Source organism: Lissotriton helveticus, chromosome 4_2 (assembly GCF_964261635.1).
Source record: "Lissotriton helveticus chromosome 4_2, aLisHel1.1, whole genome shotgun sequence".
NCBI classification, from domain to species: Eukaryota; Metazoa; Chordata; class Amphibia; order Caudata; family Salamandridae; genus Lissotriton; species Lissotriton helveticus.
In genome coordinates this window covers 16,232,419-16,249,567 of record NC_136064.1, presented here as the reverse complement: position 1 = coordinate 16,249,567, position 17,149 = coordinate 16,232,419, and the positions used below count along the sequence as shown (strand labels likewise).

Below are 17,149 nucleotides of genomic sequence, written 5' to 3'. Positions count from 1 at the left end.
TACTCTAACCCGCCTTGCCGATTGTACTGCAGGCATGACAGTAAGTAACTAGTTCTTTAAGAACAAGGGTTTCAAAAGGGACCTTCTAGGGGCTGCTAGTGCCGGGCAGCAGCACAGAAGATGCAGCCATGATTCAGAGTGGTATTTGCACAGCCTGCAAGCCCCCCCTCCCCCCCCTCACTTGCTGGCGCCCATTTGTTGAAGGCCGTCGAGCGCAGGCCTAGAAGTCGCATAAACATTATGTTCTTCCGAGCCACTTTGCTTAAATTTTCCTGGCAATATGCTTGTGGCATCCCAGGAAGATACGTGCTGGATATATTAATAAATGCACCCAGATGGTACCTTAGAGTTACCCCCTGAAAACCTAATAATTACTAGTGTGTTAACTGACTGGTCTTGACCAGCCAGCCAGCATAGACAGGTTTCTGACCTCCTGAGGTGAGAGCCTTCACTCTCGGGGGTCAGGAACAAAGTCTGCTTTGGGCTGAGGTGTTCACACCTCCTCCAAGCAGGATGGGCATTCCAGAGTGGAAAGCTTCAAAGGCCCTGAAGCCTTTGTTATGCAACCCTGGGCCTCTCCAGATAGGGGAGGTGCCCAACCCCTGTCCTGACCCCACTTTTTAGCAGCAAGATATGTGGGAAACTTAGCAAGATTAGATGTGCCCACATTCAGCCAGCACCACCTCTAGGGCGGGCCAGCTGGTGTGGACCCCACTTTTCAGATTCCGCCATGTTGTTTTGGGCAGAATTAGCCTTCTGTGGAGTGGTCATTTAGAGGGTGTAGACACCCTAAAGGTAGGAAGCCCATTGGCTACTACCCGTCACTTCCCTGAAACACCCCTAAGTAGAGTATCTAGGTGGCACGCATGAACCCAGGAACTCAGATTTGATGGATCAACAGAAGAATGAAGAAGAGACACTGCCTGGCGAGAACTGCAGCAGAACTTTGGCGCTAAACCCTGATGTCCTCTGCCCTCTCTAGACACTCGCGAGAGAGTGACTCGTCTTGTGAGCAAGAAAACTACAAAAGCCTTGGGTAGCCTGCCAGAACTTCAAAAACCAACAACAGTTTGCCTTGGAGTAGAGTAACTATTCCACTGCAGTCCACAGGCACCGACAATCAGAGTCAGGCCCACTGCCTTACAGCTCCCCAGCCCGACTGACACCACAGACGACCAGGAGAAGGTACTCATGCTCTTGAAGGTCAGCGCTGTCTCTCCCTCGAGTGTGAAGACACCAGGACCAACCAGACGCCCTCAACTAAACACCAACTGCGAGAGACTAGTATGGATTCTCACTGTACAAGGACCAAGCAGCTGTTGAATGGCAGCATCTCTGAGACCTTCTTTGAGAGTGGCACAGCTGCTTTATTTTACCCCTGCCAGATGTTTGTCTCTCCCCGCAATGCGTATATTTGCGCACGCAGCCCACCCAACCTAACTCCTCTGCACCCAAGCCCCTGACCCAGGTCCCAACAATCCGGCCGTGTCCCCGTGCTCCAAGACCCCTTGCGACCTGAGCCCGGTTTGGGATCCCTCTGACTTGTCCACAAGTCCCCCTCCGCAGGCTCATTTCAGGTGGGTCCCCTTCTCCGTAGCACCAGCTACCATCCTCACCAGTGCTCCCAGTAGAACCTGATGGTTTCCCGAAGAACTGCTGGTAGTACTTTGAACCTTGGTCTACTACGGTTCTGATCCCAGAAGTTAAACCTACCTTTATGCATCTTTTTTTTTTTTTATAAACGTTATTTCTCGTTTTGCAATAAAATCAAAACATCAACAGTACAGCATACAGTGCATTATCTTCCTTGTTCTGACTTGGGTTACAGCATTGGAGGCAAAAACACGGACAGAAGGGGTACACAATCAATCTTGTGTATAATACATTACATTCCGGAACTGAGCATAGCGTAGGCCATTTAAGCACAAGACACCCCCTCAGGGCATTTACTCTCCCTGGCTGTCACTTTGTTGTTTTTCCTCATCTGTCCCGCCCTCCCCCGTTTCTGATGCACTCCTATCAGACTCGCTCCCCACCGTTAACCCAGTATTGCATAATTCACGCCATTCCGCCAAATCTGCTTGTAATTTGTCATCTCTACGTGTTAGCTTCATATGTACTTCTTAAGCTTGTGTCCACTCACGGACATCTTTGAGCCAGATCAGTACCTCCGGACCTCTCTGTCCCATCCATGTTATGGCCACCCTACGTCTGGCTAGTACTAGCATTAGTTTCAACAATTTATAGGGTAGTTTCCATTTCCTGGGCTTCTTTATGTAAGCAATAGGCATTGCAATGGTTCTTGTCGTAACGGGAGGCCAGTAACCTCTTGTATCTTATGGGCCACCCTGTCCTGAAGTGACTCACCACCGAGCATTCCCATGCCAAGTGGATGAAGTCTGCATTTTCCGCTGCCCACCTCGGGCATCTGCTATCTATATCGCGTGAGATGTGGTTTAGCTTTACCTGTGTCAAGTAAGTGCGGTGTAGGAAGTTACACTGAGTTAGTTTATGTCTAGCATTGCAGGACACGGTGCATGTGAGAGCGCCTATGGATGCCCACTGTCTCTCTTCTATCTGTGCGTTGAGGTCTCTCGCCCAGGCTGCCCTTGATGGCGGCGTCAGAGGCGACCTTTAAGCATCTTTGACTTCCTCCCATAGGATTGGGTTGTGCATAAAAGCGCACAAGTTTGAATGTATTAGTTAACTGTGCACACTTCTATCGAAAACTATACCTACCTTTAAACACATTTCTTGAGTCCAAATATATATATATATATATATATATATATATATATATATATATATATATATATATATATATATATATATATATTCCGCTCCACTGTCAAACAAATGACCGGACCAGCACTCTCGTTAGATTAAACCTCTCTTAGGTTTATTTGCGCAAAAAAATACAAACAAGACGTGTTTCAGCCTTAGCCTTCGTCAGTGTCAGCTGACGTCGGCGAGGCGGAAGTTAATATTGGCAAAATGAAATAAACATTAACAAAGGACTTGTCGTTCCGCAATAGTCGCCATCTTAGAGTGGCTACGTTGTAAAAACAGAAAGAAAGTATATACATTAATTTCATGTTCGCAGAAACCTGCTATCAAAATTCAATTTCCACACACTTTAACTGGGCGGAGGTAATAGAGAAAAACGTTCTACTATTTCATAATTGAACCCTGTATGGGTATAGTTGATAAACAGTTTTACACAATTATGATTTAAATCTAAATTAGTATTCCGTCATCATGTTCTCTTGTGTGTTTAGTTGAAATAAAATAAATAGCCACATAGTTCAAAATTATTCGAATGAATGTCACAAGATCCACTTTATACAATGATTACACTAATAATTGATTGAGCCCTGAATGGGCTGGTAGTGACAATTTCCCACATATATTGTTTCCTACTCTGTCACTAATCGGTTCAAATAATACTGTCTGTAAATCTAGGATCAAGTTTTTACTATTCAGTGATGGCCCTGTGGTTACTGGTAGCAACCGATGGTTCCTTCCCTGACACTAGTGCTGCTCAATACTACATACTGGGGCTACAGGTGAGTTGTGAGTTCCTCGCCCGCATTTAGCCCCTTCGGCATTTTCTTTTGGAGTTCGATGATATACCTGGACTCCAAGCGTCTTAGTCTTTTCTTGTAGTCTCCCCCCCTGATATCCAATGAGATACAGTCAAGGCATAAGAAGGTTAAGAGGTTTCTGTCGCTATTATGATGGGTGGCGAAATGCCTCGCTACCGGGTAGTTTTCATCTCTGTTGCAAATCGCCCTTTGGTGCTCCAATATGCGTAACTTAACAGTATTTACCGTGCTCCCTATGTAGCATTAGCCACAGGGGCATTCTAGGCAGTACACCACATGGGTCGTGGAACAGGTCATAAATTTGGAAATCTTAGTGCGTGAATTTTTGTCTGGCACTTGGTAAGATAGAACTATTCTACTCAAACTGCATCGCTTGCATTTCCTGCATAGAAACGAGCCATGCATAGTGTGCAGTCTGGTGTTAGATCTTTCCTTGGCTAGATGACTCTGTACTAGCGTGTCTTTTAAAGCCCTGGTCTTTCTAAAAGTAATTAGAGGGTGGTTCGAGAGTTCCTTTCCAATCACTGCGTCTGACTTAAGAATATTCCAGTTTCTGCACATTATTGCTCTCACTTTATTTACTGCCACTGAATACTTGGTGATGTGCCTTATATTGCCTGTTCCTTCCTTGTAATTTTGACCCTGTCCATTTCTCAGTAGTGTTTGTCTATTAGTTGTATCCACTTTGCTTTTAGCATGTTGGAGTACCTTCTGTGAATAGCCACGTGATTTAAAGCGTTTCATGCTCTTATCTGCTGCCTCCTCAAAGTCCTTCTCCATTGAACTGTTTCTTTTTATTCTTAACAGTTCCCCATAGGGGATACTGTTTACAAGAGTTTGGGGGTGGCTGCTTCGTCCATGAAGGACTGAGTTTCCAGCCGTACTTTTCCTGTATAGGGCAGTTTGAATAGCCCCTGATTTAACAAACACCCTAAGGTCAAGGAAATTCACTTCTTCCCTACTCATTTCTTGGGGGAAAGTTAGATTTAAATCATTGTGATTTAGGGCTGTGATGTATTCTTTTGCTGAGGACTCTGATCCCTTCCAAATGATGAAGAGATCATCAATGTATCTCCTCCAGCAAACCACCCTATCATCCCACTCCACCTTATCATCGGCCCAGGCCACCTGCTTCTCCCACCAGCCCACGAACAAGTTTGCGTAGCTGGGGGCGAAGCAGGTGCCCATCGCCGTCCCTCTGATCTGCCTGTAGCGTTGGTCTTGGAAAATAAAGATATTGTCATTGAGACAAAATGAAATAAATTCCATTATCATTTGACTATGTTTCAAGTATCTGGCTGATCGGAGGCCAAGGAAAGTTCCCACTGCCTTTATTCCATCCTGATGTCTTATGCTGGTGTACTGGCTGGAAATGTCAAGAGTTATCATAATGAAATCACTCTCCAAGTTCACATTCTGTATTTGCTTCAGGAAGTCTTTCGTGTCTTTCGTATAAGAGCTCAGTTGAATCACCCACGGGGCCAAAAAGGAGTCGATGAATTTCGACATATTTTCAGTTAGCCCTCCAATGGATGACATGATGGGTCTTCCTGGTGGTCTAGCGGCATCCTTATGGACCTTTGGTAAATGGTAAATGGTGGGATCTTAGGTTGCTTATTCTGTAGGAATAAGAGTTCTTCCCTGGATAGAATTCCTTTCCCGTACCATTTGTCAATCAAGGTGTGGTATTCTCCTCCTCCGTGTTAGCGAGTAATTGTCCTTATCCTGTAGTTGGCGAAGTTGGCCTCTCTACAATAGTTTTCTCGGCTAAGTATCACGACATTCCTGCCCTTGTCGGACGGCTTTATATATATATATATATTTTCCAAACAGAATCCTGTTGGGGTACGCATCATGGTAGTTCAATAATTTCGCGATGACAGGCCGTGGCCGGGCCCCTACAGGAGGCTTCTGGATCAGGGCCCGATGGGCTCGTTCTATCACAAAGCAGCGGGATAAAATGTCAGAAGGGAGCCAGCTCTCCAGCCATTGGGTCAAGAATTTCTCCATGTCCCCCTTCTTGCAGCCCTCCGGAAAACCGACAAAGCGCAGGTTATTGCGTCGTGCCCGTCCCTCTGCATCTTCGGCCCGCAGCGCTAGTCCCTTTTGTACGCTTTCCATCTTAGCTACTTGACGCTTCAGGGCTGTGACCTCATTTTCTACTCCCGAGATCCTAGCCTCCGCCTCTGTGATGCGAGACACAGCATTCTGCAAGTCCTGCCGCAGGAGCGTGACGTCTGCACCCACTGCGCCAATTTCAGCATGGAGCATGTTCCGGGACTGCGTGATCGCCGCCATCAGTGCCGCAATATCTGTCCTGGGTTCCTGGTGTCCTCCAGCCGCTCCGGCCCCCCCACTCGGTTCAGTGAATTTATCGATGGGCCCATGGGTCGTGTTGCCCGAACCACCTTTGCCCCTGGTCATGGCCACCAGCCTCCGGGCACACTCCCGACCGGGCCAAAGTCCAGGCGCCTCCTCCACTAATGCACACGGTACTGTGAGGGTCCACAAATTCAGCCCCGGCCGATAACTGTCAGCAGGCCCCAGTTAAGGTCCGCAAACCCCACACCGCCGGGCCGCACTCCCCACACCTTCGCCTGTTGCAGTCCGCTCACCTGGCCCTCCGCAACAATCCTTTCCACGCCAGAGGGGGGACCTCCGGATACCACACTGTCCGCCTTCCACTGTCTTCGCCGGTGAGGGTTATGATCGTCCCCGCAGATGCCAATCGGGTCCGACTCTACCAGGGAGACTCCACCGATACCGGGCGGGCCCCTTGTTACTGCTTCGGACGACCGAAAAGCCCCGGCCCATCCATTCCGTCGCCACTAGTGTCCGCCGTTGCTGGTGCCACTGGACCCGGCTACCAGGAGACGCTTGGTGGGGGCCCCCCTTCTCCTCCTCAGGGCCCCGGACCACGATGTCCACCACCTCTGGGGCACCAGCCAGACCAAGCTGCCAACAGATCTCCAGGCAGGCACACCGGTCAGCCACAGCAACCGCCCGGCACACGGCCGGCCTCATTGCCTGATCATGCAGCAAGGCCGCCACGCAGGCATCCCATCATCCGGAGCAGGGGTGGGGGGGGGGCACCTTCACGAGGGCCCAGCAGCGCCCCAGAACACGCACCTCTCTCGGTCTTCGGGTCCGCCTCCCCGGGCTCGTCGTTCCGCTCCCGTCGCCTGGGCCTCCGTCGGTCGCCGATTCCGCTGCTCAATCCAGGCAGGGGCGCCGTCTAAGCCGGCCTCCGGTATGCCTCGGGGCCAATTTGCCCCCCGACCGCCCCTTGCCGGGACCTCCAACACCCGGGCTCTCCCGGCAGCGCTGCCGCCGCAGCTCCACTCGTCCGGGGCAGGCTCCGGAATCGAGGCCCCGGCTCCACACGCCGCGTCTAGGCCGCGCAGCACCAGGAACCTCAAGGTCCGCTCCCAGGCTCTCCAGACAGCCACACCGCCACCGGAGCAGTGCCGCAGGGTGCGCAGGGCATGCAGGGCCCCCGGGGGCCGTCAAAGTGCTGCAGGAGTGAGGATTAGTGCAGGATAATCGGCGGGCCGGTCTGAGCTCGTCTATAGCACGTCCGCCATGCTGGCTCACCAAGCCACGCCCCCATTTTATCGGATTCTGATAAACCCCATGTCCACTTGGGCTTAACTTAAATACCCAGCCATACCCATAGCGAAATAGATATTTTGTGGATGACACCAGTTTGATTTTTTGTTTGCTAACATATATTTTATTAGCAATTACTTCATTCAAGGGAATTCGGTATTAAGAATGTAAACTAAACAACGATCTTGACCGCTTATAATCGGTCTATGAATGAGTAAGCGGTAATACTGCGGGTGTGTATACAATAATTTTTTGTAAATAATGGATTCATCGGAGGTCCTACCATAATCATGATGAATCGAAATTTGCCTAACTAACGTAACGGTAAGTTCCAATTCTATTAAGGAAACGGAGGCGAGGATTATGCTTTTCTTTCTCCGCTATTTATTATAATACCAAAACACAGCAGCCTCAGAAAAGCTTATAACAGAAAAAAATGCTTATATGACAACAATATAAAGCATTATCCATAACCAAAGTCCAGAAAAACAAAGTCTCTTGAACTACAACTCCCATCATTCCAACGAGGATGATATCCAACGAGTCCTTCCATTATGTCCATGACCAGTAGATAAGGAGTCTCCCCTCAGTGATCCTCCTCTTTCTTCGCGCGAATCACGCTTACAGTTCATTGGTCTGTCTTGGAACCATCATTCCCTGGCAGGAAGAAACAACAGCGTCAGCGTTGTAACCGAAAAAACAATCGTCACGTAAACAGAGTATACAAAACATAGGTACAACTCAGTGTCAAGTAAAACCATGAAACCTAGTTACTTACTGACATACGGGCGGGACGAAGCTCGTCGACGTCATGGGTGGGATAATCCTCGCCTCCGTGTCCTTAATAGAATTGGAACTTACCGTTACGTTAGTTAGGCAAATTTCGATTCTATGGCAGGACCGGAGGCTTCAAATTATGCTAGTTTAAAGCTTACTTACCACCAAACGAGCAATATCCACCACAGGTTTAAAATAAAACCTCTTAAACGTGGAATCCGAGGACCAGTCAGCGGCCCGCATTAAACCCTCCAAACGAGCTTCTGCTGTAAAAGCCTTCGAGGCCATGGCCCCCCTGGCAGAGTGAGCTCCAAAACGCTTGGTATCAATACCTGCCTCTTGCATGACCCATCGCACCCACCTGGCAATAGTGGGGGAAGAGACCGCATGGTGTGGTTTTCGTAAGGCAATCAACAATTGTCTTTCGCCCGGAGGGCGAATGTCCCAAGTCACCTCTTCGTAGGCTTTCAGCCACTGAACAACACACAACTTTGGAACGTCCGCGAAAGTCGGATAAGAGATAGACTTCGAGGCCGACTTCGTGCGGTGACCAATCGTAAAGGTGACACCATCCGGTGAAAAAACACGAGCTGAGACGTCTAAGGCTTGCACATCGGACACTCTACGACAAGACACCAAGCACAAAAGCATTGCTAACTTAGCCGAGAGCTCCTTGAAAGACAGGTACCTGTTAGGTTGCCAAGAGAGAAAAAGGTTCAACACCACATTGACGTCCCACAGGACGGAATACCGCGGTTCCGGAGGTAACGACAACCGGATGCCCCGCAGAAGGCGACACACAAATGGATGCACCCCAATTGGTGAGCCATCAACCGGTTGATGCGCCGCTGAGATGGCAGAGCACACAGCATTAATCGTGCGGTATGCGAAACCTTTCGTGGCCAATTCCGCCAGAAAATTCAGGACGGGAACAACTCCGACGACCAGGGGATCCAAACCCCGTCGAAGACACCAACGTACCCACTTAGTCCAAGCGGACTTGTAGCGCTTCGACGTACTGACTGCCCAGGCCTTGGACAAAAGTCCCTCAGCTGATCTCGAAAGGCCTGGCAGCGACCAACGTCCCCGGAAAGTCTCCACGCCAATAGACGGAGAGAACCCTGAGCGACAAGATGATGCGGCTCCCGATCCAGACTGAGGAGCAGGTGTGGAAACTGGGGGAGTAGGATTGGAAAATCCCAAGAAAGTTCCAGTAGAACCGGAAACCACACTTGATACCTCCAGTGCGGTGTTATCAGAACCATCTCCACCACCTGCCGGCGAACCTGAGCCGCTGTCCGCATCACCATTGCAAAAGGGGGGAACGCAAAGGCCTTCTCCCGGCTCCAGTCTTGGAGGAAAGCGTCCGTGGCTTCTGCCCACGGATCCGGCCTCCAGCTGAAGAACCTCGGGAGCTGATGGTCCAAACGGGACGCAAACAAGTCCACTGAAAAAGGACCCCAGAGACCGTGCAACCACTGAAAAACCTGAACGTCCAGCATCCACAGGCTGGAATCCCGAAGATACCGAGAGTGCCAATCTGCTATGTGGTTGGCTCGACCCGGCAGATACTCTGCCGTCACGGACACGTGATGGTCCAGACAATAATCCCAGAACTCTCTTGCCAAATTCGCCAGAGCTCGGGATCTCGAACCTCCTAAATGGTTCACGTGGCGGACCGCGGACACATTGTCCATTTTCAACAGAACACACAACCTCGCAGAGTCTCCTGCCCAGCAGCGTACTGCAAATTAACCTGCCAGAAGCTCCAGACAGTTGATATGCAACTTCTGTTCTTCTAGCGACCAGGTGCCGCCTGTGGAAAAATCTCCACAGCGCGCTCCCCAACCGACTCTGCTGGCGTCGGACTCGATAACGAGGTCCGGAGCTGACCCGAAAATTGCTCGGCCATTCCAGGCCTCCATGTGGGACAGCCACCACGACATTTCCGCCTTCACCTCCTCCGAGAGGGGAATCAACTGGTCGTAAGACATGCCCCTGCGTAGATGGTACGCTTTGAGGCGTTGAAGGGCCCGGTAATGAAGCGGGCCAGGGAATATAGCCTGAATCGAGGATGATAGAAGGCCCACTACCCTGGCGACGTGTCGCAAGGATGTGTGAGACTTGGTCACAGTCTGGCGTAAGACATGTCTGATCTTGGACAACTTCCGTGACGGAAGACTGAGAGAAGCGTCGACGGAGTCTATGACGAACCCCAAGAACTCCACTCTCTGTGAAGGAGTGAGGACCGACTTGACCCCATTGATGATAAAGCCGAGCTCCTGAAGTAAAGCTACTGTCTGGCGCAGCTGGTCGAGTAACTTGACGGGACACTGCGCCATCAGCAAAATATCGTCCAAATAGACTATCAGGCGAACACCCTGTCCCCGCAGAAACTCCACCACGGGGTGCATCACTTTCGTGAAACACCACGGGCCGAGGAGAGACCGAACGGAAGGGCGACGAACTCGAAAACCTGTTCCTTCCAGAGGTACTGAAGGAAACGCCGATGAGGCGGGTAGATCGGAACCACGAGGTAAGCGTCCTTGAGGTCCAACCGTACCATCCAATCTCGTTGGAGGAGGATGTCCCGAAGAAGGTGAATCCCCTCCATTTTGAAATGACGGTAGATCAACCAACTGTTGAACTCCTTCAGGTTGATCACCGGTCGACGCCCACCACCGGGCTTGTCGACCAAGAACAGATTGCTGAGGAAACCCGAAGGATGCCGAGTCGAGCGACGAATGGCCCCCTTGCGGAGGAGCTCCGAGACCTCTTCGTCTATCAATTGGGCATCGGCCTCTGAAAAGACTATAGGACGGGGGGTACCCACCTGAGAGGGTTGGTCGTAAAATTCGATATGGAACCCGTGGACCGTCTGTAGCACCCACGCAACCGCTGTAAGTTCCTCCCACGCCCCCAGAAATGCCGCCAAACGGCCACCAATTCGAACCTGCTCCGCAGGAATGACACTCACCTGCCGGAGCCGGGATTCTTCCTGAAGCCTCGTCCTCCGAAACGCTGACCTCTTGTAGGGTAGAAGGAGTTAAAGTTGGCTGAGGTGTTATATTGCCCTCGCCCGGAGCCTTGTCCTCGATTGCCGGTGTGATGACCACCGCGGCCGGTTGCGCGCCCCCCACCGCGACCGGCCCCTTGGGAGAAACGCTGCTGGAAAACGCCCTTGATGCTCTTCTGGGCTTTATCCAGCGAAGTGAAAGTGGAGACGAACTTGCCCAACTCTTTAATGAACGGCTCTCCAAAGAGCCCGCCCTGGTGAACCGCTCCCGCCTCCGAGGAGGCCAGGTCTCCCAATTTCGGATCCAATTTAATCAGGAACGACCTTCGACGCTCGGTCGAGAGGGCACAGTTGGCGTTACCTAAAAAGATAACCACCCTCTGTGCCCAATTCGACAAGACGTCGGGTGAAATGGTGGTCCCGGAGACCTTCGCTTCCTCCGCCATGTCGAGGATTTTAGTGATAGGCCCCACTGCATCAAGCAACTTGTCCTGGCACGACCGCCAGGAACGGTTGATGCCCTTGCGCGGATCCTTCATGAACTTGGCGAGGAACGTCGCCATCTTGGAATCCAAATCCGGCGTCATGGCCACCTTGCCTTCCAATGTGGGCCTAGGGCATTCTCCACGGAGGCACCCCCTGGCCTCTTTCTCCAGAGGCTTGCGCAACCGGCTGGCCACGAACTTAGCTACCTTGTCGCCTGGGGTCCAGGCCGCGGACCGCGGATGAATGATCTCATCCGGGTCCAGCATGCCCGAACTATCCCGAGGTAACTCAGCCGCCGAGCTCGAAGGTCACCAAGAGCGCACCGAGTCACCGTCCGAGTCCGGGGAATCTCCCGGGGACGACGGAGCAGTCTCCGAAGCCACCACTGAAGCAGGGACCGAAGGTTGCTCAGGCGTGGAAGCGGTTGCCTTCGCCAAGAAAGCGTCCCTCAGGCGCTCAAAGGCTCCCCTATCCACTCCCTGAGCACCCTCCGGAAACCCCTCTCTGCAGGGTTTCTTAGGAGCAGGGGGGTCCTCACCTGATGAACCCGGGAGGGAAAAAGGCTGTTGTCCTCCCTGCGCTTGGGCAAGCTTAGCGCACTCTTCCACAATGCGCGCCGAGAGGCGTTCTTCCATAGGGGTCACCACCTCAGTCACGCAACGATAAATGGAGCTATCCACTGCCTGGTAAAACTCCTCGTCCTGCAAGTAGGAGTGCGAGTCGTCGTCGTAATACTCGCCCTGGTCCATGATACGAACCCTGGACCCTCACACATCACCCAACGTAGGGCGTTTCAGAATATGGGCAGACCGGAGGACTGCAATTAGGATTCTTCGCCAGGGACTGGCTACAATAGGGCGCAGTCAAACCCCCACAGCGCGCCGACCCACCTCAAGGGACCAGGTCAGCCCACCTCACCGCGCGCTACCACACCAGCCAGAAGCGAGTGCAGGTCTTGCCAACCGGCGTCAAACGTGGCTCAACCGCAATACAGACCCCGCAGGGCGTCAAAACGGGGATGAAAGGGGCTACAGACTTGGAAACCGGGCGTTCAGTGAGGAGGCTCCGGGCAAGGCTCCGCGTCCGCTGATCTCCAGCGCGGTTCCTCCGCGGGGGAGGTTCCGCGCCGAGAGACTAACGAGACGCCGCAGCGCCCTCTAGCGGTCAACAGCGCACCGCACCACACGGGAAACAGAGGCACGAAAGAAGCAAAACGGCGCTTCCGTGACTCTCCTGGGGCTCTGTGAAGAGAAACAAGCAGCAGAGACCCAGCAGCCCCAAAACCAACAACAACAACAATCACCCCAAAGCAGTATAACAAACTCTGGGAGAGAGAGAAAAACACTTAACTGGCTGCGGAGCAGCGAAGAAAGAGGAGGATCACTTAGGGGAGACTCCTTATCTACTGGTCATGGACATAATGGAAGGACTCGTTGGATATCATCCTCGTTGGAATGATGGGAGTTGTAGTTCAAGAGACTTTGTTTTTCTGGACTTTGGTTATGGATAATGCTTTATATTGTTGTCATATAAGCATTTTTTTCTGTTATAAGCTTTTCTGAGGCTGCTGTGTTTTGGTATTATAATAAATAGCGGAGAAAGAAAAGCATAATCTGAAGCCTCCGGTCCTGCCATAGAATTGTGTACGGAAATACAAATGTATATCAAGTGTAAATAGCATTGTTAAGATGGCCGCTATATTTTTCACACTACCACCGTGGAGTTAATGTCTGTCGTTTATGTTTTCTCACTGCAGTTAAAATGTGCGCAAACAAACGCCTGTCACCAAGCGCGAACAAGGCGAGAGCAGAAACGCGTTGCTTTGCAGCCGCATTAAATTTCTGCTGCAACACTAACCTCGGTGTCCGTGATACTTTCATTACTGGATGGTATTGAAGCTATATAAAAAAATATATATATAAGGCCGATGGGACGCCGAAACATGTTGGACCATGGAAGCAAGCATGAGGCATTACTTTGAAATAAAAAGCTTCCTTTGTGAAATGGGCCTCTTTACCTGTTTATTTATTTATTTATTTTTGACACTTGTAAAGCGCTGCTTATACCCTTAGGCGTCAAGGCGCTAAAACCATTATTGAAAGGGTGGAAGAGAAAAATAGACACGAGAGGATGAAAGAATGAACAGAGAACAATTAAGCATGATTAATGGGAGAACAGCCAGGTTTTCAGGAGTTTACGAAACTGAAACAGTGTAGCACTCCGTCTGATGTTGAGAGGCAAGGTGTTCCAAAGTCTGGGGGCAGCCACAAGAAAGCGACGGTCTCCCCAGGACACTGTTTTGGTGCGTGGAACCGACAATTGATTAAGAGTAGCAGAGCGTAAAGCTCTTGTCGGTTTGTAAAATTGAAGTTTGTCTCTCAAAAAATGTGGTCCTTGATTGTTAACTGATTTAAATACTATACAGAGAGCCTTGAAGAGGATCCTTTTTTGTACAGTCAGCCAGTGAAGGTCTTTTATGTTTTGGGCAATAGGTTCAAACTTTGTTTTGCCGGTAATGAGACGGGCTGCTGCATTCTGTATAGTTTGAAGTTTTGTGATGACTCGAGATTGCGCATTAAGAAATAGACCACCTGTTGCTTTGTTGCTCGAATGTAACGGGCTTCTCCGTGCCTGTCCAGAGGCCGCCCTGAAGGGTTGGAGGCTCCCTGCTCGGAGGTGTTCTTGGTTAATATATATATATATATATATATAGATATATAGATATATAGATATATAGATATAGATATATATTCTAAATTGGTCTCAGATTTATTCTTTGAGTGCGTGTCTCATTTATTGCCTCTGTGAGTGCAACAAACGCTTAGCACTACCCTCTGATAAGCCTAACTGCTCACCCACTCTACCACAAAAGAGACTTTTGCCTCTGTAAACCAATTGGGGACCCACTCGACTCTGCACAGTGTAGTTAGTTTTAGTCCACTATATAGAAAGCCAGTTTCCTACAGTCCGGGTAGTGTTAGGGGTAGGATTATGCTGGGTTCAGGTTAGTGATTGGGGTCAAGGATAAGATTAGGGTAAGACTACAAGTTTGTTATTGCAAAGTAAGATTAGACATCAAGGTTAGTATCAGAGCTGTTGTGAAATAGTTAAGATAGGGCTTATTGAATACATTTAGCTAATCTTAAAGGTAGGTTAGTAATAAGGTCCAGTTTAGGGTTCGGTATGAAAATGTGTTAAAAATACACACTGGAGGCAAGTTCTGGAGGCTGAGGTGATGGGAAGAAGTGGCAATATGGTGTTGAATATGGTGTTGAAACACAACATCAGAAAAAGTTGCATGCACAACACAGATTAAGGTAATTAGGACGACCGTGTGGAAGTCACTTGTAAATGTAAATGTCCAGTATTTGTAAAGCGTGAACAATTACCCGAAGGTGTCAAGGCGCTGGGGGCCCTCAGAAAGATTAAGTGAGCTATTTCCGAGAGTCACATGGTGCTGGGCTGATCTGCCAGCAGCGCAGGGGATCAAACCGTGAGTTCCGGAGTCAGTCGCCCTGGCCGCTGTGCCACACCTAAAAGAGGCTGATCCCACCATGATCCAGGAGAATCTAATCTCTTTTAGGGTGCGCGTGGGTGGTCATAAAAAGTCCATATATGTATTTCTCGTGATAGTCCAGTATAAGGCACTTACTGTTTGTCCTGTTGATACATCGCTAGACGATCATAGCGCACCTGCCGATGGAGCCCTCCTTTGTAGCTGTACCAGTCAGTAGAACCCTTTGGATAGTACAGAAGGAAATATAGGGCCTTTTTTAAGCCCTTTGGTGCTCATGACGGCTCCCGGCCGCCATTAGTCACGGTGGGCGTGTGCCGATGACGGCCGGGAGCCGTCATGACCACGCCGCGATCGGAATGTCCAGCACCGGCGCGGAAATCCACCCGCAGCCAAGGTGTTAAAGTCTGCTGGACAGGATACTCTATCGCTCACGTGGCAGATACCCTATCTGCCGTATTACAAGTGCATTATAGCAAATGCAACTTGTACTACAGCGGACAGGATATCTGCCACATTTGTGATGAAGTGTCAGATCCATCAACCTCTATATAAGTCCCTAAACTCTAAATAAGAACTACTTAGATTACAGATGGCAAAGCAACTAGAGAATAGTACAGGAAGACTCTTTTTAAAAATAAAAAATGTGTGGACATAATTGGACTCTTCAGCAGACAACAAATATGGTTTGGTGGTGAAAATATCTGAATGATGAGGAGATCCTCAGAATTGAGCCCTGTGCACAAAAAAGGGCTGTAAGAACCACTGTGCAATCCCTATATTGTGAGTAAGCCTGTAGCTAGCTGGCTGGCCACTTCTGAGTTGCATCAACCATTGTTATTGCACTCAGAAATCTGTCTTGTGCGTATAGGGAAATGTTAATTGTCACTAGGCTGTTACTCTCAATGTTGGCATACACCTTCCCTTATCTAACAATTGTGTGCATCCAATAGGTGGCCATGTTGGTACAGTTTCTGATTGAACATTCCCAACAAATCTTCGGGGACGAAAGCCTGTTGTTCTTCGGAAGGACTGATGAGGAGGAAGAATCGCGAAGCTCAGAAGATTTAGCAGGTATGCTCTTAGCGAAATTTTGATTTTTATTAAAGGTGGGCGGAACTCACAGAGTTTCACTCCGCAGAATTAGACGGAGTTATGTAAAAACTCAATGAGAGTCCACGAAGTTCCGTCAGCAAGCAAAAAATGTGTAAATCACGCTGCAATTTAGCGCTGGCAGCTGGAAAATCTGCACAAATGGCACCATGCAGTGCGCGGAAGCACGCGGCCATTCGAGTTGATTTTACTGCCACGCAGGTAGAAAATCTTCTCAAACAGCAGCAAATCTGCTTGAGAAGCAGCCCTCTGACCAAAACTGCCTTAGACCGCCCGCATTAGAAAATCTCACTAAGGGATGCCGAATGCATTTCTGGAGCCACGTGGGAAAAAAAGTCCGCCATGTGCCGCTTGGAGACATTTGACTGATGCTCTGTGTTACAATAGTAACGTGCAGTTACTAGATTACGCCAATTCCACGCCCCGAATTTCATGTCCATTTTTACAATGCATACCACAATATCCTTGTAAAGTCCCCTTTTTGATCTTAGATCGGGAAAATTATTGAAATTAGGTGAAGATTGTGATCTGGTTAACGTCTGGATGTGGGAATTGAAATGGCAAAACGAATTAAATTGCAGCAAGGAATGAGGAGTGGTAAGACATGTAGGTGAACATGTTATAGTTAGAGGTGGGTCTTGAGTGCAATAGTTGTTATTAGGAATGTATAAGTTCAATGGGATTGAGATCTTATATTACAATATATAGCACAACATCAACCACTTTCAATGGCCTGTTATTGCTAGTTGAATTTTAAAGACTGATAAAGAGATGACTTAATTGAGAGGGTGCGCTGCACATAAAAAGACGTTTACCTTTGTGAATCAGTACCATAAAGTTCAGATGATTGCCACCCAAGTCTTTGACTGCAAAAGATAATTCAAGAAATATTTTAAAGTTTGTTTGCTTCCAGAATACTTATCTTTATTATTGTATATTGACTCTTAAAATGGTAATGGGCCCGATTTAGACTTCGGTGGACGGAGTAAAGGCATTCCAGGTGGCAGAGGACTGTTGTCTGCCACTGTG

The 17,149-nt window shown here is 49.4% G+C and overlaps 1 protein-coding gene across 3 annotated transcripts in view; it reads left to right on the top strand.

The window, feature by feature from the left end:
- Positions 1–17,149, top strand: part of LOC144752187 (rho GTPase-activating protein 20-like) — a 499,614-nt gene that overhangs the window by 466,894 nt on the left and 15,571 nt on the right. For all 3 annotated transcript variants that reach the window (XM_078640127.1, XM_078640125.1, XM_078640126.1), the window contains one exon: positions 15,961–16,081. In XM_078640127.1, coding sequence (XP_078496253.1) covers positions 15,961–16,081 — 121 coding nt within the window. The remainder of the gene's footprint in view (positions 1–15,960; positions 16,082–17,149) is intronic.